The sequence below is a fragment of the Acomys russatus genome, chromosome 21, assembly GCF_903995435.1.
Source record: "Acomys russatus chromosome 21, mAcoRus1.1, whole genome shotgun sequence".
Taxonomy (NCBI): Eukaryota; Metazoa; Chordata; class Mammalia; order Rodentia; family Muridae; genus Acomys; species Acomys russatus.
The window spans coordinates 27,583,122-27,607,563 of record NC_067157.1 but is presented as its reverse complement, the minus strand read 5'-3'; the positions used below and the strand labels follow the sequence as shown (position 1 = coordinate 27,607,563).

Below are 24,442 nucleotides of genomic sequence, written 5' to 3'. Positions count from 1 at the left end.
CACAAATATATAGCTCTCCTAAAATAATACAACGAAGGAGCCTAGGCAGTATTCTTGTATGCAAATGTCCCATGTAACACAGGACCATGTGCAATGGTTATACATTATGAAAAAATATCTCAGGAGTGAATACAAAACTAAAACAAAAAACAAAACATTTAAATATGTGATGTGGGCCAATTTCAATTGTGATTCTAAGGAAGCAGTAAAAGAGAACAAAATTAATTTCCATTTAATCCACAGAAGTAAGCCATCAGAGTGGTGTCCAGTTTCTAACTAGCAGAGACATCGCTTCTCTGCTCTCAGCAGCAGACTCGCTGAGTGCAGCGCAGACAGTTCTTTTTCTTACTCCTTCTCATATCCCGTCTCTCACACTGAGGTCCTAACTCACGCAGGCCCCGGGCAGTATGAAAAGCTCACTGTGATCCCATGCGATGAAGCAGGCCCCAAAGATAAGACGCACCAGGTCAATCTATTCTTTGGTCCCTTGATCTAATTTAGCTTGGGGAAAGAGAAGTCTCCTACAAAGAGAATGGAGAATGAGCCGGAGTCATGTCCTCACTGAGTCTTGTTTTGTTAAGACATTTTAAAAGTAAGGGTAGGAAGTAGGGCTTCAGAGCTGTGGGCTGGGGGAGGGGAGCCACCCGCGTAAGAAAACCACAGCGTGTTTGTCCTGAACTATAGAAACTGTAAAAGAAGAGAGAGGAAGAAAAGTTCAGAGCTGTTCTGTGTGATGGGTCTTGGGGTCAACCTGAAGAAGAGTAGAAGATGGAGCAAGAGGGAAGTGGGATGGCCGAGGGAAGACTCTAGAAGGAATGTCTACCTGTACAACGCTGCTATAAATACTGCAGAATAGAGGTCCAGGTAGCAAACACAGTGCCCCAACTTAACATTTTCTAATGAGATAAAAATCACTACGATGCTCCAGAAGGAAATGAGAATCTCCAGCAGGCAGTGATGGAGGTGAGCAGCATGTTCAACGGGTACAAATGCATGATTTGTGTGACAAGGATAATGCAAATGAGCGGTGCAAGGGTAAATGCTTCTGTGACTATGGGATTAGCACGTTTGTTAATGAGTATCAGGTGGAACACGTGGAAATGAGAAATACATGGCAGGGATGAGTTATGGTTTCTTATGATAATAGTTATTTAATATAAGAATTATTAGTATAAATATAATTATATAAATTATATATAAATATAAATTATAATTATAAATAAACAAAGAGAATATGAAGCTAATTTGACTGAGAAAAATCACAATTCTTTTAAAATAAATGTTTAGAGAATAATCCTTTTATTTCATCTTCTGCTAATTTTAATGTGTTACTGTTTAAATTTTACATACTACATTAAACATATTTTTTCAGGTTCACATCTGCATGCTTGATAAAATTGATTATTTATAGTTCAAGGATTGTTGACATGTTTTTAGTTATCACTTTGCTAGTTATATCCATGTCAATAATGAAGAAGTGCTGTGGGATATTTGGCAGCCCACTATAAACCATTTATTTATTTATTTCTACGTGTGTGTGTGTGTGTGTGTGTGCAAGTGTGCGTATGTGCATGCACGTGTGTGCATGTGTGTGTGTGCATGTGTGTATGTGTAAAACTATAAAACTAATACTTTGGTATATTCCATTTATGGTCTTTTTTCATACCAACCCTCATACTTATTTTTACTTATTTTTCCCCATCATGGTACAAAGGCCACATGTGAAGCTCTGTGCAGGCTCTGTAAGAGCTCAAACACTGAGTCATATTCAGAGCCTTTCTAATTCACTTCAAGAGTTTTTTTTTCCTTCTTCTTCATTAAAGAGAGTTGGAATACAAAGAAAACCCTGTTTTAGATATTTAAAATTATTTATTTTTATTCCTGCATATATATGTGTGTTTCTGTGTGGGTATGTGCACAGGAGTGCAGGTGCCCGAGGAGGTCAGAAGAGCACATCGGAGCTCCTGGAGCTGGGAGTCAGGCAGTTCTGCACCTCCTGACAGGCGTACTTGGTGTCTAGCTCAGATCCTGTGAAAGAGCAGCAAGTGCTCTAAGCCTCTGGGCTATCTCTTTAGTCCCCTGTCCAGTTTTTTTTAATGTGTCTTTCCAAGCGCTCCAGTCTTAATGTTTTGACCTAGTTTTAAACCCAGCTTTAGCTTTGAGGCTACATTTTATAAAGACAGAGCACAAGCCACAGTTCTTAAAATGCAACTCAGAATTAGGCCCACAGAAGACATTAAGCCAGCATGCACAAACACATCGAAATATGTAAACATCACGATAAAATACAATGAAATAAATTAAGAAAAAAAGGGTAGCATGGTTCAATATTCTCCCTTTAACTTCATATTATAACTTATTCTCGATTTGAATTGGTGTAAGTAAAATCCAGTGTTACATATTTAACTACTGAATCCAATGTGATTTCAATACTGAATCCAGAGTCAGGAGAGATGAGAAGGAAAGGGGGGGGGGGGGCGGGAACAATCCATCCTCCTACAGTAAACTGTATGCAAAAACACTTAAACACTTGAGAGCACTGTAAAGGAATCCAGGGTTTGTAACTGGGGAAGAAATTACAAAGCATTATGTAAAAGCTGGGGAAAGAAGTCAGTTGTAATTCAAGGCTTAAAATGCCCATCCAGCCAATTACAAATTCAGGAGGATTCTAAAAAATTTAATACACCCAGATTTTAATCTGCCACAAAGGCAGTGCCAACTTTAGGCAAAATGGCAAATCCTGAGATGGGCAAAAATGAGACTTGCCTGGAGGACCTTTGTTGTAGGTCTTCAATGGATGGACTAAAGCATGCTGAGGATTTTCTCAGCTGCTCTTGGCTCAGTGGGAAGGAGACATGGGCAGACAGCTTCAGAAAGGATGCAGGGTAGCACCAGCTACTGCAAACAAGGAAGTGCTGACTTTAGAAGGATGGAGACAGATATGGAAGCCGGGCCCTCAGAACTAGCAGCTAAATTAGTATACGTACAGACACACTCCGTGCCCTCTCGTGCATGCCAGTGCTCGCAGCCATCACACTTCCTTCCTGTGGCTCCAGGGCGGCACGTGCAGAGTCCCGTGACCGGGTCACAGGGAACAGGCAGGGAGCCATAGGGGTCACACTCACACTCTTGGCAGGAGCCTCCAGGGCTGGTTGGGCTGCCAGTGTAGCCTGGGGCACACCTAGATTGGAACAGGAAAGAAGACAATAGAGATGAATGAAAGTCATACCTCTATATCTGCTAGTGTGTGTGTGTGTGTGTGTGTGTGCGCGCGCGCGTGCGTGCATGTGTATTACCTGTGTGCATGCGCACGCCCACGTGCACACTAGTGTTTTCCATAACTAGAGACTGAGGGATTGGGTCTCAGGTCTTACATATGAAAACATACTCTGGATGTATCTACTTTTCTTTCTTTCTTTCTTTTTCTTTCCTTCCTTTCTCTTTTCTGTTTTGCTTGTTTTTTTGTTTTTTGTTTTCAGGTACACAGGCTGGTCTTAAACTCAGTTTGTAGCAGTTTGCACATATCATCCTCCTGCCTCATCCTTCTGAGTAGCCTGAATTGTGGGTCTGTATTAGCAGGCCTGGCTTGGTCAGTCTGTTCCTAATCTATGGTAACAAGTGTTCAGGGAAAGGATTGTTTACGTAAGAACTCTGAAGGTATTTCTTGACATCTGCACAGGAAGTGAAGGTATTCTAAGCAGTTTCGGATTGATGAACTCCTTCAAGTGTTCGTTGTAAGACTAATGGAGATAAAGTACAGGAAGGGTTGTCTACATTATAGGGACAATCAAGAAATGTAAGCAAGTTTTAGAAGCTGATCGCATCTGGGCAGGTCATATGGTGATTTAAATGACTTCAGGAGTGCTCATAAGTGGAGCACACTTATCTGGAAGGTTACAGTAAAAATTTAACAGAGACCCTTGGTTTCGTTTAGGTGAATGGAAGCTTTTTTTGGGGGGGAAATATAACCTGGTCGCTTATATGTTAGAGATGATAATAAATTCAAAGCTATAACAACATTTGAGAATTGCAAATACAATTCAAACCACTCACATATCTGTAAACCGCATGATCCTCCAATTCCTACTGATTTTACATGAATGCATATTAAAACGATGGATTTTTGTGACCACTCTGCTTTCAGACAGCAATTGTGATCTTGCTATACATTCTTCTAGTCTTTTCTACACACCTGCTTAGGCAGTTAGTGGCCATTTCAATTTATAAAGTTAGCTGCAGCATAAAATATGTGCATAAAATAAGGGCATTAAATGAGTATTCGCTTCAACGTAATCCCCAGGGATATAGTGGGCGTAGACAAGGCATGCACTATCATCTATAATCTATGTCCGAATGGTATATGCACCTTCCAAATAACTGAAACCATTTTTGGATGTTTGTGTTGTAAACTGTTGAAACTCTGCTAATTCCTAGTGATATGGGCAGTGTGATTGCACTGCTCTGTACACGTATGAAAATGCCAAATGTTATGTGTAGTTATCATATGCAGACCTTTGACAATGTATCTTACAAACAGGTACATTTTATTGGAATTTGTAAAACCTACACCTAGTTGCCCCATTCATTTCTATTATCATTATCCATATAACCATTGCTGGCCATGTAGAAGATCCATAACTAGTTGATAGGAAATAATAACAAGTGTTTATGTAGTTTTAAAAATGACTAATGGTTTCAGGAGCTCCAACAAGACTCTAGTGAGGTGGGCAAACAGACCATGGAAAAGAAAACTGTAATTGTGATTTCTTACATAGAAAATTCTAGAATATAAACAGTCACAAAATTTGCTCTGCTTTAAGGCAAAGAATATAGACTTTTGAAATCCATTCTCTCTTGTTAATTATTGGCAATGAGCCACCAGAGGAAGAAAGGAGAAAATTCTGAGGCTAATTATACCTTTTCCTGTGAAGGAAAGTGTTAAGTAGGTGGAAAATGGGACCCAGATATGTTGCTGGAAGTAAGCTAAATCCACAAACTGTTATGAAACCATTACATTGCTACCAATTATACTGAGATCTCAGAATGTACACAACATGATAGTGTTAGTTGCCCTGCCATGTATGAAACATGAGAAAGGCTAGTCACCATTTGAACACCTACCTTTCTGATCTCACGGGGATGTGTATCTGCCTAAGGCAGTCAATCTGGGACTGTGTTCCGAGCTTAGCTTTTGCTTGGAACCTAAATTCAGCTTAATGCTGCTTTCTCAGATTTTGTATTTTCTCACCATCAGAAGCCTTTGGAGAACATTGATTGGCTACTAAAAAGTGGGATCCATAACAAACACTTCATTTTCTGGGTAGGACTAATTACTCTAATTACCTTCCAATTCAAGAATACAGAAAGACCCACTGCTACAAGGCCAAAGTGCTGGGAACAATGGCACATGTGAAGTTAGTACTGAAAACTATTGGCCAGTGAAATAACTGAGAACAATGTGGCCAGCTTCTCAAATTCCATAGCTTTGGAAGAAACTCGATACCTGTTCTTATAAAATTATATCTGATTCTGTTTATATTAAAACACAAATTAAACAATCATGAAATTATTTGGCATCACTAAGGGCTCAACATGAAGTTAGAACCAACACATTTTTAAAAATAGCACTTCTAAAGCTATGAAGATAGTTTTGAAGCATTGATGACTCCAATATAAATGATGAAATTATATATTTAAAAAACCCCTAATGGTATGTGACCCTTTATGATCTTCCTGTGTGATTGTCAGTACCTTTCGCAGTACTGTCCTTCATACCCCCGAGGGCAGGCAGTGCATCGGTAATCATCCAGGCTTTCCTGCACACAGGAGGGGCTGAAACTGCATCAGAAAACAACACATACAATGTTAATTGCCTTTTTGATAAAGTTCAGTATTTCTATCCATTACCAAGGGTACTGGGACATTTTGCTGTGTGTATGTGCGTGATAAATACATTTATAAATATCAATAAAGGTCTTATTTATGGCAAGGACAATTAAACACTACTAATGATAGATAGCAAAAGTAGTTAGTTTTAATGAATTAATAAGATCCCACATTAAAAAAATAATGATTTTTGAATTATACAATTTTATGAAATGCATATAAATACTAAATATTCAACATGATTATCATAATTTTTATTAATCCAAAGACAATTTCTGACAGGAACATGTGTGCCTGTGTCTTATAGTAGACCAGATATCACTGAATAGCTTCTAGGTTAAAAGCCAAACCAAAAAAAGAGGATACAAAAATCATATAATTTTTTTTACCTGAAACCTTAGTCCAAATTGCCACTGACCGTTCAACATGTGGAGTGTGAGTGGATGTTCCACTCAGAATACAACAGGGCCTTTCCCAACCTACCAGATTCCAAACTCTAACAAATCACACGACGGAATTTTATCTAGTGTGTGGCAAGAAGACAAAGCTTTCTGTATGAAAATGAACGAAATTTGCTCACTATTTTATGGGCTTTTAAATAATTGCTCTGTAATCACATGTGCAGACCACAGCCTGACCACAGCTCAAAACAGTGCTGTGTTCTCTGCATTCCCAGTGGGTAAGACTTCATGGAGCATCAGGAAGAGAAAGCCTCCTTGCTGTAAAGCAGCAATGCTTCAGATATTCTGTTTCATTGTTTGGGGGCTTCTAAATCATTCCATACAAAGAAGCAATACTAAGGGTTGCTTTCAGGCCAAGATCCAAATGGTAGTCCACACCACGACCATGCTCTTTGGTTTGGGCATCACTGGGGTTGCATCTTGTAATAGCATGCATGCATTAAAGCCATATCAATTCATGGTTCATGAATGGATGCTTCATTTTAACTTTTGCATAATGTGCAAACAAATGAATCTACTATGTACAACCTTGCTATCCAACCAATAGATTTTGTTTTTTGGTCTTCCAAAGAACTTAGACCCCCAAACTCATAACTTGTACATTAAGTTAAAGAACTGAAAACTTGACATGTGTGTGGGTGCGTGCCCATGCACAACACATTGATGTTCATACATAGGCCCTGTGAAACAGATTCTAGGTATTTTAAATACAATTCTAGATCGGCCAATAGAATCGATTACAGTCAATTATTGTAAGATAACAAAGTCCTTGATAAGTTAAGTGTCTTAACTGGACACATTGGTACAAACTGTTGAAGTTTGATTTTTTTTTCAACCATATAAAAGGGCTTTGGAACGGAAGAATGTCATCTTCCCTGAAGTCGGTGTCACTCCCTCTTCTCACAGCTCCTCTCTACCCCTGACTCCTATCTCATTTGCACGTGGGTCTTTCTCAGTAACCACCTTCTTCTCTGTCACAAACACGCCACTGCACAGCTTGTAAAACTTACAGGCTCTGTTCCCTGCAGGACCTTCGCTGGATTACAGAGTTGCCTGGCCTCCTGGAACCCACTTCCTTCTGGCTTTGATCCCTGCACACAGGCTGTTTCTTTCCTGGATCTATTTTGTGTTTTTTATCTGTTAATGTGATCTGGAGCTGAGGGTTAGATTTCTCCTCTATGACACTTCCTTTGTCCTGAGGGCCTTTAAATGACTGTGCTCACTCTGGCATTGAAAGCTGATTTTCTCTTCCTCTGGGGAAAAAAAAATGCACCTGACTTTCCTCAGCTTAGTCAGTGGTTAGGCTTCTGTATCCTCTGCTAAATGTGTAGAGTCAACGCTGCCCTGTTCTTCTACACTCCATCAAACCGTGGTTTGATGTATAAATGTCACTGGAGCTACTCTTGGTGGCTTCATCACATTATCCTATGCCTTGCCACCTCTGACCTCCATGAAATTGCTAGCATTCACCTCCCCACCCTCTTCCACTTTCACTGTTCTTCAGCTGTGTTAACCCTGTCTCCACCAGCTGTGGGCCAGGGTCACTTCACTGTTTCCCCTCAGCTGGACTAATCTTGCAGCCGCTCCAGAGGCTCATTCTACCACTTCCTTTACATTACTGCACCAGCCATATCTGTCTAAGGTCATTGACCCTTACTGAAATGGTGCAATGGCATGCCCCGCCCCGCCCCGCCCACCCCCACATTCTCTGGGGCTACTTGCTTTGTTCTGCAACTATTGTCTCAACCTGTATTTTACATTATATGTCTCTGTTCACCATCTTACTTATGGAAAAACCCAACTTCCAAGGGAACAATAAACAGGACTATTCGGCCTGCTTACATATTCCCAGTTTGAGAAGGTATTCTCAGATGGCATTGGGTTGGCTCTTCACTAAATATTTGTTGATCAAAGGAGCGGATAAAATACTACCTCTATCTTCATGGATTGTACAATTATGTGGGACCCCCACACAAATGTAGGACAGGACATGTTTTCTTTCTTATTCAGAATACCAAGAAGGAGTACTTCCTACTCCACAAAAGTTTGACAACATCTGATTGAAGTCAAGGCGTGAAGTGATTTGCATTGGCGGCACGAGAAAGCACAGAGGCATGCTGTGCCAGGAAAACGACTGCAGCGGAAGTGGTTCTTGAACTGTATTCTTAAAACTGGGCTGGATTTTTATATGGGTTATCTTAGGCCTTAGTGAGAAGGAAGACTTTTGAATTGAGCAAGCGACTGCAAGCTCAGCATCACATGGAGAGGTGCTGCGGGCCAAGGCTTGCAGAGATAGACTGATGCTACCTTACAAAGCTTCGCCCTTTCCTTGGGCGTAAGCAGTAGAACATGTGTGTGTGTGTGTGTGTGTGTGTGTGTGTGTGTGTGTGTGTGTGTGTGTGTGTGTGTGAAAGTGCTGCTGCTGACTCACACCGTGGAAGGTTTATGGTATTTGGTTTGATACAAGAGAAGGAAGCTGATTCTGAGGCTGGGAGCTGGTAGTCACTGAGTCTTCCTTGCCTTTCGTTTCTTACGGACTACATAAACTGAAGTCACTAAATTAAGACATCTCACCTCTCCCATCTGTGGCTCGGAATCTATTTTTACATGTTGGGGGAAAAAAGTGCCTCTCTTTGCCCTGACTAGTTTTTTCTACTTTGCCTCTTAAGCCTTCTTACCGTCCATAGATATTTCTGTGTTAATTAGGCTAATATGTTCCAAGCTACAGCTGGTGAGATTAGTGGGTCATGAAATCAGCTTAATCTTTTTGCCTAAGATTTTCTCTGAAAAAATGTATGGTAAGAAAATTGAATAAATGGAAGGATACATGCACACATATTTGACTGTCTACATATTGGCTTTTGAACACCAGGTATGATATTTTAAAAGGATACTTACACTTGTGGTTAATAAAGTCTGAGTAGCATTTGGGCTATAACTGTGATGTTTTGAATCTCTCAGGCTCCTTAGCATAAAATTTATGCTCAAATCATGAAATAAAAATATGAATATTTCTTTAATTGATTCTGATAACCAAGCAAGCTAGAATTGTATATTTGCAACTTTCTAAACTGGAAGGTGTTCTTTAAACCCTCTCTATTTAAAGTCCACCCCAACTCTTGTCATCCTTCAACAGTGACCCTCCCTGGTAAAAGCTGCCACCTTTGCTCAGCCTCCTTTGAAAGAGCAATTCTGGATGCTGGCTAGCTATTGCTCCTGGTTCCCTTGGTACCAGGGACAATGCTGCCCGAGGTTTGGTCCCCTGGCTTCTCCTGCATCTGCATCTGCTTTCTGCTTTCCTAGTGATGGAGACTCCTCCAGAGAAGAAGCCCATTTTTCCTTCTCTCTGTGTGTGCCCCTTGCGGAACATCCACCTGAGAAATCCAATCTGACTTTAATTCATTTATTAACATATTTCCTTTTTCATCTGCTCCTGCAATTTTCAGATTTCCATTCCACACAGCTATTTGCATATTTCCATTCAGACAGACCTTTCACATCCATCTGGACCCATTTAAACCGTAAATTACCTGTCTTCAGCAGCGGCTCTCTCATGATTTCCCTCTGTTAAGTTCATGGCTCCACCATTTTGGGGGCAAACTGGCTAAAGTCATCAGCTTTCAACTCCTGCCTGGACTCTCACCCCGCCAACTTAATTAGTCAGCAGTTGTGTAGTGCTGTGCGAAACAAGTCCCTCACACTCATGCCTGCGTTGCCCTCTTGTGACTGGCACCTGGCTTTCGGCTCTCATTATCTTTTGCCCAGGTTAGTGCAATCACCCTTTTAATTGGTCTTATTGCTTTTTTTTTTCCCCTTTGCCTGCTTCATTTTCTTTGCGTTTGGCTCTATTGGAACTGGCTTCCTAAAATGTGCTTCTGATCATTTTAACTTTTTTTTAAAAAGAAAAAAGCTCGCATGTTTTAAATTAACACTGAAAGTTAAATGGTAATTTTATGGACTGGCATTCAAAGATCTCTGCTATAGTCTCCATGTTCCCAGTCATCTTCTTCAGCAATGTGGGGTCCTGTTTATGTCCCATACTCCAAACTTTTGCTTGCTAGCTGTTAAGCAAGCCTGTGTTGTGCTTTCTAAGCATTTATGCACATCATTTTTTTTTTTTTTTTTTTTTTTTTTTTTTTTTTTACTACTGAAACCCGTAGAAGTCCCCAGTCTACTCCTGGTAATGCATTACATATAATAGCACTTCTTTTAACATATTTTTTACTCTTCTGCATTAAGAATGGCATTTGTGACTTTAAATTCTGTTACCATTTCCTTAAATGCCAACATTTTATAAGAACTTTCTCCAAGAAATGGCAGGATTCTATTTAACATTCTCTGAAGCTGCAGGTATTACAGTGTACCTAAGAAGGAATTATTACAGACTTTTTTTAAACCCAAGTGGTTCACATTTTAATAAACAATGAAATAAATGGAATTCCTCTGTTTAAGTGTGAGCATCAGAGGGAAAGCTGGGAAAAGGAAATAATTTCATACCCCTATAATTTTGTACTTGAGCAATAAGATCATATATCTTATCTTCATCAATATCCACCATACCTAACAATTTATGTTTGGCACCCTGGAGAGAACTGTACTCTTGCAAAGGAGAGGGAGGTAATTTATACATAACTGTTTTAAGAATGCATACAAAGCTAAAGATTAAGACACAGGGTGAATGCACACAGTGGAATTTCATTTTGTCTGAGTGGCTTTGTGGCTCTTTCATTCTTAAGGAATCCAGAATTCCAATGCTAGGCAAACTGCCATATCTTCTTTATAGAAACAAATTCTTTGAGAAAAGTAAATGACTTTGCCATGTGAGATTGAACCTATACAAATCATCTATCAGAAGTATAGGTAGTTTTAGCAAAAAGGTAAATCAAAACACTAAGGGGTTTGCAATAATAGATATAAACCAGGGCAGAAGGCTCAGGCACATGAAAATGAGATGCTTGAGCCCATCTTTCCCTGAGGTGGTGGCTCCATGGTACCATGCTCAAGCCATCCGAAACGAAAGGGTCTGTGCTCCTAGCCGATGCTGACTTCTAAAAATCACTTAACAATAAGTTACCCTGATTTCATTGTGACATTTTTCAATTGCTTCTTTGGTAATTGTTTCCCAGTATTTCATCCAACCCATAGAATGAGAGGAAACAAAACAGTCACAAATGTGATTTGGTGTACATGCAGACAATTCTTCACAGCTGAATCACAGACAAGGAGTAAAGGCCACACAAGACCTGAGCATTCATAGAACCATGTGCATCTCTAGCACATTCTTCTCTTAGAAATAAATCTAATGTCAATATTGATAGTTAAATTTTTATTACCAACTATTATTTATTACTCAAAAGAGGGTTTTGGAATGGAAATGAGTGATTCAGTATCTACATACTGACTTTGGTTGTATTTTTATCTTATTAAAAAAATCTGTTGCTTGAGAGTTATTTTTTTTTTTTTTGTCTACTCAGAAAAATTGGCAAATTACAAACAAGGTTATATCCCAGGCAGATGGGATTATTAATGGGAAAAATGATTATATGTGTCAATCTTACTTGTTGCTCGGAGAAATCAGAGGACACGCACAGGGTTGACAGTCACTTGGCAATCCCCTGACAATTCCATAGTAGCCAAGGGCACATCGCTCACAGAAATCACCAGCAGTGTGATGCTGACAATTCTGTAAAAGAAAATGAAAGTTGCTTTTAATGTACAAGGAGTTACACTGTATCATATCACACAGTTCCCCCATAAATGTACACACACAGAGGAGAGAGAGAGAGAGAGGAGAGAGAGAGAGAGAGAGAGAGAGAGAGACAGAGAGAGAGACAGAGAGAGAGACAGAGAGAGAGAGAGAGAGATATTACAATTATCAATTCTTGACTCAAACATTTTTTAAACATCTTTTTTATTGAAGAAGCTGACACTATGTGTGATAGCTAGATTATCAACAAGAGATTTTGTTTTACCTAAATCAAATTCTCTGTTAATTTTCTTTAACTCAAAATAAGCAAATAGAAATTTGAGAATCTCTCAAATTTTGGCTCTGTGAAAAGCTATGGAAAGTGGTAAAAGATCTGAGCCCTTATTGCCTGTCCATTGGGGGACTCTGATCCAAAGTGGAAAGCATAAATTTATTGAGAGACGATGTGCACACAATGGTAAGCCTTGTTCCTACATTATGAATGTTACTTATCTGTTTATTGGAAAATGTTGGTGGCTCTTCACCATTATAGAGGACTCAGTTTGACACTGAGACCCCTGTCAATACTTCCTGTTCATGCTTGGATAATGAAAGGTCTCCCACTAATATGTTTAAAGATATTTTCATAAAGAAATCAGAAGCACTGCAAAGTGAGATACAGTTTGAGTATAAAAAGTCTCATTAATTAGAATCATACTTCAGAAAGAGCAATCAATATGGACGTAAGAGGAAGTACCCAGAAGGCACTGGGTGAGGAGAGGAGAGGGTAAAATCATATCCCACCTTGGTGAGTTTATATCCAGTTTAGGAATTCTTAAATACGATGACAATTAGGAATCGCAACAACAGAGATATTGTTAGGGGAAAAAAAATACAACACGATTTTGAGAGTTGAGAGGGGGGAAAAAAGGATCACGGTGAACTTGGAGATAAATTTTGTCTTCCTTTTGTAAGACAGGGTTTGCAGTAGTCAGAGCAACAGCTTACTCCTTAATGTGCTAAACAGCAACACTGAGAAGTGCAAGTCAGTAACAAGATATACGTAAATATACTCTTCGCTCTCCGGCTTGTGTACACTGAGCTAACCATGGGAGAGCACATGAAAGTCACCACTCATGTGTGGCTCTCTCTTACCTCTGGGACTTCTCATTTGTAAATCCCTTCCTTGTTCAGTCACTGTCATTTCATCTTCTTACCTGGGCAACTCATCTCAACTCTTACCATCAAATGTCTTTTTCTCTCATATGCATTCCTCTGTGTCCTAAATATGCCTTAACAGCTCCTTCTGTGTAGCTTAACACAGTAAATTGAAACACCATCAGCGTGCAACTACTATTCTAAACGACTGAAAGAGTTCACGTTCTAGGTAACGTGGGCCATGTGGGCCAACATTTTTATTATGGTAAAGGACAGGAACGGCATCTCATAAATGAAGAAAAGTGGTCATCAGGACAAAATGATTTGTTGCATCATGGTGCTGATTTAAATGCCATATCCATCCTTTACTTGACCGCCTGGAAGAATCTACAGATCTTAGCAGTCAAGGCCTTTCTGTACTTCACAGCAACACTCTGAGAAACAGTGATTCCAAAATAAAACAAGTACATATGGATTTTTTTTTTAATTATCTAACAAGCCATTGAAGAAATAAGATCATCAAGATCACATTTTATAATTACAGAAATAAAAACGGCCCAAAGCCAAATTCTTCAACAATGGTCCTCAGAATTTTGGCTTTTGCATAAAATAATCATGCTTTTATGTAATCTAGATATAACTCTAACAACTGAACTCTGTTGCTTAAATATAATTAGCATTGCTAAAAATGCAGAGGCCCAACATTGTGGTTTTAATTTTCTTCAATCTGCAATTTTACATTATTTATTTACCAAGAAAGCTAGCATATTTTAACCTTCTCTGAATTGTTGATTTTTCACTACTACCCTAACATGCTATACTTGGTTAAATGAATAAAATACCCTGGCTAGTTCCATAAACAAAGCATATAAACCATCAGGCTGTTTTAGAAACAGCCTTTGACAAGTGGCCCTTTCATATGACTAGCCAATTGGCTTGAAACACTGTGCACTGTATTTTCAGAAATTGTCACATGGAAACTGGATGTACTATGGATACCTAATAAGTTTAAACACATTTACAGAGGTTACACATTAGTAGTTTTTCTCTTTTCTTTTTTTTTGCGATTTATTTATTCATTTACTTTACATCTTAATCATACCTCCATCCTTTTCCTCCTGATCCCACCCTCCTCCTTCTTCCCTGTATCCCCCCTCCCTTCCCTCTCAGAAAAGGGGAGCCCCCCCAACCTACCCCAGCATATCAAGTCACATCTGGACTAAGCTCATCTTCCCCTGTGGCCTGGAAAGGCAGCCCTGCCAGGACATAAGTGATAGGAAAGCATACTACAGAGTCCTGTGAGAGACAGCCCACCCCCACCCTCCCTCCCCACACATGAAGATCAAGCTGCCAATCAGGTACATATGTACAGGGGACCTAGGTACAGTCCACTCACGGTCCTTGGTTGGTGCTTCAGTCTCCACAAGCCCCCATGGGCCCAGGTTAGTTGGCTCTGTTGGTCTCTCTGTGGAGCTCCTGTCCCCTCCAGGTCCTTCTATTCCCCACCCCCTCACTTTTCCACAAGGCTCCCTGCACTCTGCCCATTGTTTGGCTGTAAGTCTCAGAATGTGTTTGTTTCGATCTGCTGCTGGGTGGAGCCTCGCAGAGGACACTATGCTACCTGCCATCTGTGAGCACGGCAAAGTATTGTTAACAGTGTCAGAGGTTGGCTCTCTCCTATGGGGCGAGTCTCAGGTTGGGCCAGGCATTGGTTGTATATTCCTTCCATTTCTGCTCTATCTTTATCCCTACACGTCTTGTAGGAAGAGTAAATTTTGGGTGGGATGGAGTACCCCTTTCTCCACTAGGAGTCCTGTATGATTAGAGGGTGGCCTCTTCAGTGTCCATGACCCCTGCTGCTAGGGGTCTCAGCTAGAGTCACCCCCATATCATGCAATAGTACATTAGAATATGTGAGGTTTGCATGTGTGCTTTGTTTACAACCTGGATTACAGGTGGCTCCTATTTCTTCTGCAATATTCAATGAATATAACCCAATTTTGTAGCATTTCAGACTTAAGGTGAGAAGTAACTGAACGTAATCTTACACTCTACTTTCTAAGTTTTCTTTCCGGTATCACAAAATGCACAGATCTCATAAAGCAGGTCTCTTCTCTTACGTGACCATGAGCAATAGAATTTTCCCTGTGCCTACGAACGTTTGCTTCATTCTTTTCTTAAGGCAGCAATCTGAGTTCTGTCTTCTGAAGTTTGGGAGATGAAGTCTAATTCTCATTTCCCAGGGAAGACGCTCCAATATCTAAGAACAACATTACTTCCTAAGTCTCTTGTTACAAGCTAAGCTTTTAACAATGCTAGCTTCTCGGAGTTTCTTTTAAAACATGGGGGGAGGGGGATTATAAGCGTGCTGCTGAGATTTGCAAACGCATTAAGGATCCATCCATCCTTGATTCCTGATGCTTGTACAAACAGCAATGTCCTGCATGGGTACCTAGTGAATCCACAACCCGATTAGCGTACCTACATCATACGGGTTGCTGGGACGTGCTGCTGTCATCCTCATCTTTGTATCCCAGGACCTATCGCAACACATGCATACTGGAACTAGTAACAAAAACCACAAGAACAAATGGACAGGTGAACTAAATCAATTTTCTTCCTGTTAACTTCATATTGTTAATTGTGGGTCAAAGGGCCATCTGTTTGTATGTTTTTTTGTCATCCAAAATGTTCACTTTGAACCTGTACTACTGAGGCTGTATCATACTGTTAGCAACGACTCTGAAGCTCACCTTGGTCCATCTTTTACAGCAATTTATATACACCATTAATCTATAAGTATGCAGATTCTATCTGTAGCATAGCTTTGTTTGTGGGGATATCATAAGACAGGAATCAGCTGCTTATTTAGGCAATGCTGCATTTGAGTAATACATGCCATCCTCAGTGTTTTTGACTTAAGCAAATTATTAATTCTCTTGTATCAGTTTATAGACTGTAAGAAAAGAACTGATACTGCCTGCTCATAAATGCATTATAAGAATAAATGGGAAAAATCTATGTGTTATTACCAGTATGTTATGAATATATTAATGTATATTTCTTGTCCTAGTATATACACATAATTGGGCCCATGATAGCTAACATTACTTCTTTAAAAAAGAATTTGAGATATGAGTCTTCCTCCTGTCCTAGGATTGTGATAATATACTGCGGGACAGGAACCTAAGGCCTCAAATATTGCGTTTATAGTAATGTACCATCTGTTTGGATGTTTACTATGTTGAAAGAACCCTTTTTTCATCTCCAGTGAGCACTGTTTATTTTTCTACAGCTTATGAAAACTGGTTAAATAAACCACACTTAGGTATCAACACCATCCTCTTTCCTGAGATGCCTGCCTTTTTAAAAATAAAACCTGGACAGACATTTAAATGCTTTTAATTTTTTATTTAATTTTAATTTTACATATTCATAATTTCTTAATCATTTTTCGTATGGCTCTCTTAATCATATCAGTAGATTCTGCCCATTCTCTAGAAGAGATTCACCTGAGGTTTCAAAAATCAAATATTTAATCAACTAAGTATGCATTTCCTCCATCTCAGTCTATAGGCAGCATTTTGTATTAAAATTAAAACATATTTTTTCCTACTTTTTGGCTAAAGTTAATGGCCACCTAAACTTTCAGAGCATTAATATTTAGAGCTATTATGAAATATTAACAATCCATAATTTTCAAGCATGCTAGCTAGATTAAATAAAGTTTACAATATTCCTTAAATATTATATACTCTTTCTAATGTCTATTTCCTGAAGAGAAAAATTTAGGATTGAATTAGAGATATGGATGTTGCATCACACAACGGAACACATCAGTGAAAAGAATTTATATTTTTCTTTTCCTTCTATAATTATAACACAATGAAAGCACTATTTTTACAAACTGTGCCTTTAAAGTACAAGTTAGATGGAGCTTCAGTGTTTTCTTGTGAAGAACAGGACAGCTCATACTGACAGTGGGTATAGTGCTCCTCAAGTGAGAACAGCCATTACGTAACCTATCTGTCCATGTATCCATACGGCTTCTTATATATGTTTGTCTACTAACATGTGTTAGCACTCTACGGGCCCTTCCTGGAGTATAGCATCACATAAGTTCTAATCTTTCATTCTTAGGAAAACGAGTTCTATTAGGAGCAACAAAAGCCGCTGGGGCATTTGTAGTGAGAGTAAGTGGGGAAGGTTTGGGATATATCAAACCTAGGAGGAGGCAACTACTATGAAATTGTGAAGAGACTAGTCACATAGTAGTGTTTGTTGGGAGAATTGTTTAACACTATATTTTTCTATAGTTATATGTATTTTTCTTTACTCTCTTGTTTACAAATAAAGGTAACAATACATCTAGTAAAAAGAATAATTGAGCTCCCATCTAAACACCATTTTCTCAAGGGGTTTGGCTTGGTATTTTTTGGTTAAATGTCTGTCTCATTTTGGTCGTTGGCTGAAAACTTAACTCTTCACATGGTGGTCTTAGGCCCCTTGGGATGTGATAGATGATTAGGTAGAGCCCTTGTGATGGGCGCTTGTGCTCTTACAAAAATCCACTGCAGGAAGCTACTCCAAAGTTGCTTCCACCATGTGAGGACACTGAAAGACAGCATTCATTGTGACCAGGAAACATGCACACCAGACCCCAAATTTGCTGATGCCTTGATGGACAGCCCAGACTTTAGAACTGTAAGAAATGATATGTGTTGTTTATAAACCAGTGAGCTTGGTGTGGAATGGTGTTTTGTTCCAGTAACTTAAAAAGACTAAGATAGTGAGAAAATTTTGCCTAGTGCTAGACATGATAATAGTTGTTTATTAATTATCAACTCATTGGTTTTAAGACTATAAATGAAGAATAATATGGCAATTATCATTACCAATTACAGTGCTTTTAATTTTATTTTAAAAGATTTTATTTATTTCTATTTTATATGTGTGTTGCTTACATGTTATGTATGCACACCGTGTACAAGTAGCAGGCACAGAGTCCATAATTTGGAACTGGAGTTACGGGTATGTGCTATGTGGGAAGGATTGTAAGCTTTGTCACAGGTGAAAGCAGTCTTGGTGGGCTTTGCCCTTGAACACACCATGGATACTCCTGAGATTAGCCTTAAGATAGACTGGGTGGAGCCATCCCAGTCAGTCCTGGAATTCAGGAAGCAGACTAGGGGACTCCACCTGGATTATTGTGTTTCTAATCGACCCTCAATGGTAGGAGAAGACGGCCCTTGCACGTGAGAGACAGACAGGCAGTGAGTACGAGAGAAGTAGGTTCGGACCAAGCTCCAGTGCATGTGGATTTGGAAAAGGATCAACCAACAGGCCAGAGACACCTAGGGACCCATCTCGTGGAACAGATACCGGAAGGTTCATTCTTGTTTCCCTTTAACCTTTTTTCCCTCTTGTGTAAGATAGTTGGGTTGTATAATAAAGTTTAATTGTTAAGAAACAGAGCCAATAGTGCTAGGTGCCATTTGAGTAGTGGGGCCTGAACCTGAGTCCTTGGGAAGAGCAGCACGTTTTCTTAACCACTGAGCCCCGTTTAACTGCTATTATGAAGTCAGTCATCTGCCAAATCATGTTTTAAGCTGTTTGTTGAGTATTTTATTGAGTCTGTATAAAAACACCCTGAGAGGTAAGTAGTTATCATTTGATAAGTGTGGAGCCTCAGGCACCACCAAAGTTAAAGAAGCTGACTGGGCTTACCCAGTCAGTGAGAGTTGAAACCAGGATTTGAGTCAGGACAGTGGAGCCAACGCCACTGGCCACTGCACCAAACCTAAGGGCATTGCTGTGTGTATCAGACATAATGTTAGGCTGGATTCCAGCAGAGGAGGGGTCAGTAGCCTCTGCTTCCTAGGGTGCACCAAGGGTTCCAAGAGCTGTTTCCTGTTTTCCACACAGGCCTGTTTCTAAGATGAAGTTGTCTGAATTCAATAGCTTAAGTTCCCCTAAGGACAATATAAAAATTCAAGGCATAACAATGTATACGCTGTGTGTGTTTGATGGCAGGATTTATTTGTTTCTTACTACCTCTAGGGATTTCTTAGAAAATAGACTCTCGCTGAGAATTCTGAAGGCAGGAAACTATAACAACCAATTGAACAAAGGAAATGGTGAAAAGACAGTAAATTTTGTCTTTAAAAAAGGTGAAATTAAACTCTCATTTATGAGTGCATCCAAATCAATCATATAAAACAAATTAATCCTTTAAAACTACATAAGAATAATGCATTTACCTTATGAGTTGGACCTTTCCCCAAAATTATCTGTTGAAATTTATAGACAAGCAGAAAATAAGGCTACAACATCAAAAACAAATGCTAAATGTTCCGGGAATTCAAGGAAAGTTAATATTAGTTATTAGCTCACTCATAGCTCTCATCGTTTAGTTGGAGACACTGTTCACGATCACCTCCTGAATCTGCCTTTACTCTCACCCCACCGCCACAACCACAGATGTGCTATGTTTTAATATCTTCTCCAGATTGAAAGGAAGTATCTTTGAGAATACAGGAAATACCGAAAGATATTTCTTAATATGGCAAGGAATGACTTTCTTTCTTTAACAAATACCATTTTCTTTTTTATAATTTACTTTTATTTTATGTGCCTTGGTGTTTTCCCCATACATTTGTCTGTGTGAGAGTGCCAGATCTCCTGGAGTTGGAGGTACAGACAATTATGAGCCTCTGTATAGGTGCTGGGATTTGAATTCAGGTCCTCTGCAAGAGCAGCCAGTGCTCTTAAATGTTGAGCTATTTCTCTAGCCCAAGAATGATTTTTCTTAAATCATTGGAAATGACCCAAACACAGATTTCCAAAAAGAATGGAGGAAATTCATGGAGGCAAACTCCACCAAGCTTTATAAATATAAATAATTAAAACTTTACAGGTTGTAAGAAAAAAATGGTTGGATATCAAACACATGTTAAGAAAATTTTTTATTATAAAGACTAATAAGTAAATGAACTGCTAACACAAAACTAAAATGTTAACTACTAAAATTAAAATGTGTAATATATCCAATTTCCATATATAAAGTATGCAACCTACATTTTATGCAGTTTAACCATAAGTTATAAAATGTTTGAAGAGAGAGGACAAGAACCTTCCCAAGTGGAAGAAACAAGACTGAACTATAAAAATATAGCAACAACTCCTTATAAAGAAGCTTAATGCAATTTTGATCAAATTCCTAGTAACATATCTTGGAAAGTAGATCAAAATATTGAATAAAAGTGTCACCAGGATGAATAGATGGACATCTAGTTAAGAAAATTACAAGAAGTGAGGGTGATAAAACCCTCATTTATGACATAACACATTCCAAAATGACGGGAGGCAAAGCATTATAGTAAAAACAAAAAGGCAAGTGGAGCAGAAGATGCATGCCTTAAGCAGAGTTCAACATGGAAAAAGATAATCGTGCTTATACTTACGAATCAGGAATTATGAAGAAGAGGTGATATTAATCAATAAAATATGTGTTTACTGTAATATCTTTGAAGGAAAAAACCCAACCCCAAAATATTCATGTACCACAGAAACTTTGAGAATGATTCAAGTGGATTTAAAATCAAGTGGCAAGAATCATGTAAAGACTGTGGTATATAGTACAGGTTCTGTAGAGTACAGGTGACCTGTGAGGTCACCATGGGAACAAGTGGATTTAGAGAAGCAAATAGCACTGAGTCCCGGGAATGCCATGTGTTGATATCAGGGCAATGAAGAGAAAAGTAAAGAGCAAGGAGGAGGAGGAGCTAGGGGGTTTGAAATCTTCACAGTGTCTGCCTGGGAAATGAAGCAAACACAGACTTCCAAAACGAGTGGGAAGATTCGCAGTGGCCAACTCTGATGACAGGTCAAGAAGGGTAAATCCTGGGCCCGAGAGGACCACTGGCTTTACCACAGATCTGGAAGTAAAAGCTTGTCTTTAGTACCTGGAGTCCACCTAGACTCAGAGAAGCTGTGGATGGGGTCTAGAAAATTCTTTGGTGATGGAAGAAGTGGTAGCTAGAAGGAAGTAGAGCCAAAAAGAGTGCTTTGTTCTGTTTTGCATGACGGTGTAGATGGGATAGGAGATTAACAGGTTGGTGTCCTTGAATGGCAAAGTGTAGAGATAAGGCATACACAGAGAAGACTTGGTCTCATCTTCCCTGTTCTCTATACAGTGAACCCAGAACCTCATGCATGCTAAACAAGTGTTCCACCATGAGTTGAATCTGTAGCCTAAAAGTCTGTCTTCTCCAGAAAGAGTAACTCCTCCCTGTGTAAGGAACAAGCCAGAATCAGACATAACAGAGACAAAAAGTGACCAAGGGATTCCCTGAGGTCATGTGAGCTATGGTTCTCTCTTCCTCTGGTTGCTGCTGGTTTCAGAAGAAACAACAGCAAGGGCTAAGGAGACGTCTCTGTCAGAAAAATGCCAACCATACAAGCATTGGGATCTGAGCTGGATGCCCAGGATGCATGTGAGAGGCCAGGCACAGTGCTAGGTGTTTGTAGTTGGTGGGACTCTCTGGCCTGCCAACATAGCTTACTTGGCAAGTCCCATGCCAGTGAGACACCCTGTCTGGGAAACAAAGAGAAAGAGAAAGAAAACCAAGGACAAGAGAGGACACGAAATAAGCTGCTTTTAAAAATGAGGGCATAAGGGATAAGGTATTACTAAGGACTGAAGAGGAGAGAAACAGACAGTGGCCCAAAGGACAGATATTCAAAATGGAGAATGCAAGATGGAGAAGAAACTGAGAGGGAACAGGATGGAGGGTTTATTTTTGTGAATATTAACACCAAGAAGGATTACTTTAATAGTTCCATCAGAGAAGGAAATGACACAACAGAAAAGCCATTAGGGAGTAAGGGGGCTGATCAGATGGTGAGTGGTTGACTCAACAAGTAGAGACATTGCAAAGACAGATGTGGGAAAAAGAAGGAAGGGATGAGACTGGCAGTGAGGGGCAGGCACCCTACCCTATCTTCAGGGCTAGTGACATGAAGAACATGGGAAAACAATGACTACAACGTAGGAGGGCCACAGGGTTGGCAGCCTGTGAGGGGACAACTAGGTTTCCGTGAGCGACCTGAACCGAAAACGAGGGGAAGAGCGGAATTCCACATGGAACCTTACTGACGGATGCCCATGAATTCCACAAGTCTCAGTGGAAAGAGTTCATACATCTAGAAAAAGAAGATGGGACAAACAGACGTCCAGAGCTATGAAGCGATTCAACTTCAGGGGTGAGCAATGACAGGGGAACCCGAGCTATCAAGACCAAAGACAGGAGAGTCTTGATGGTTAAAAAGCAAATGGTGGATCTGGGTCCTGGAGGGTCATCAGGAAGATGGGACACTAGGAGTGGTCTCAATTCTATGAGAAGTAGGTAAGTTATAGGATACACAATCGAGCCACTTGAGGATGTTCATGATCGACATATTGAAAAGGCAGAATATAAAACTCTGAAAGTACCGCATGTCTTGTTTTTAAACAAAGAAACAAACAGACAAACAAAATAACCGAGAGGTAAATATTTAAAACATTAGCATTTTGTCTTAGGGTGTATTTAGAGAAACTTTTCCTTTTTATAACAAATTTCCTTTCTTTTCTCTTCTTTTTCACCTCCCTCCCTCCTTCCCTCTCTCTCCCTTCCTCCCTCCTTCCCTCTGTCCCCAATTCCCACCCTTACTTTCTCCTTCCATTCCTTTCTCTTTTATTTGCAACACTGGAAATCTAAGTCAACACATCGTACATCATACATAAACACACATAAAACAAAACAAAACAACTTTTGCTTAACAGCACATCACATAAATTTTGACCCGTGTGTTCTCCTGTGCTCTAAGCTGCCATTATCTTTTTTTTTTTTTTTTTTTTTTTTGAGAGGAACTGGGTTCCCAATCTCAAGTTTTCATTGCATCTTAAAATGAAGATCATGGCAACTGTGTGTTCTCCTTGCATGGTCTATGTCAAGCGCACAGTCATGCTTCCTGCGGATGAACTGGCCTCTGCATGCAGGACTGCACATTTGGAAAGAGATATAAGGGCACAGGTCTTGTCCACAAAGCTGCAGGTGCCTACCTGGCATACTGAGGTCTCAACATCACACTGGCTGCTGTGTCCATTACACTGGCAGGGGACACAGGTTCCCAGGGTTGGTCCAGGAGTGCGGCCACCTGGTTCAGAACGCAGTCGGTAAAATCCTGGTGCACAGGTCTAAAAGAAAAAGAAGGCAGTTAGGAAAGCCATGTTAGCGTTCTTACTTCATCAGTGCTTAAGTTCTCTAGTGGCTTTAAAGACAATATTGGTTCACGACCTTCCGTGTGTGTGTGTGTGTGTGTGTGTGTGTGTGTGTGTGTGTATGAGAAAGAGAGAGAGAGAGAGAGAGAGAGACAGAGAGAGAGAGAGAGAGACAGAGACAGACAGAGAGACAGAGAGAGAGAGACAGAGAGAGACAGACAGACACACACACACATACACACACACAGAGACAGAGAGAGAGGGGGGAGAGTTGGGGGGCATCATTTATAAGCGTAAGTGCCAATTTTGATATATTTCAGCTAGGTCCTTCTGTTCTCGAACACAGCCAGTCCCCATGTGATCAGATTTTAGTGGAGCAAAGCTCTTATTTGCATCTATACCACTTTTAGCCTGTGAAAGTCTGAAAGTGTCTTTTTCTTGAGAGGCTTATTTTTAAACTAACATTGTCATATGGACTAACGAGATGTTAGTCCGATGTCCTTGTCAGCCAAAAATATGCTTTTCTGTGCTTGATGATAACTAGTAAATGTCCAAAAAAAAAAAAAAAAAAAAAATCAGAGGAGCATTATTTATATCAATATGATTTAAAGCTTATAAAAAGAAAAAAATTCAAAATAATAAAATCTCTATGTGTCTTGGAGACTACTAGGCCATTCATAAAATTTATCTTTTCCTGATCTGTATTTTTTTCATTTTGCAGTAAAAATACAAAAGCCAAGAGAAAATTGCTAGTAAAATTGACATGTGCAAAAATCAAGATTTTTGTCTTCATGAAGGTTTCATTATATGAGTGGATAGAGAAGTCATTGGACTTCTGTAAGAGGGCCTGGGCATCAGATGGGACTGACTGTCTCCCAGCCTCAATCCTGGCTCAATGGTCTCTCTCATGAGACAGTGTTTGATTTCTGATTAAGCGGTAGGAGGCAGGTCTTTGATGCCACTGAGAATTGTAGAGGCTGTTTAAGCACC

At 39.7% G+C, this 24,442-nt stretch overlaps 1 protein-coding gene across 1 annotated transcript in view; it reads right to left on the bottom strand.

Annotated features, from left to right (window-relative positions):
* Positions 1-24,442, bottom strand: part of Lama2 (laminin subunit alpha 2) — a 570,793-nt gene that overhangs the window by 149,560 nt on the left and 396,791 nt on the right. Inside the window, 4 exon segments of the mRNA XM_051164111.1 lie at positions 2,988-3,181; positions 5,752-5,838; positions 11,906-12,030; positions 23,294-23,428. Coding sequence (XP_051020068.1) covers positions 2,988-3,181; positions 5,752-5,838; positions 11,906-12,030; positions 23,294-23,428 — 541 coding nt within the window.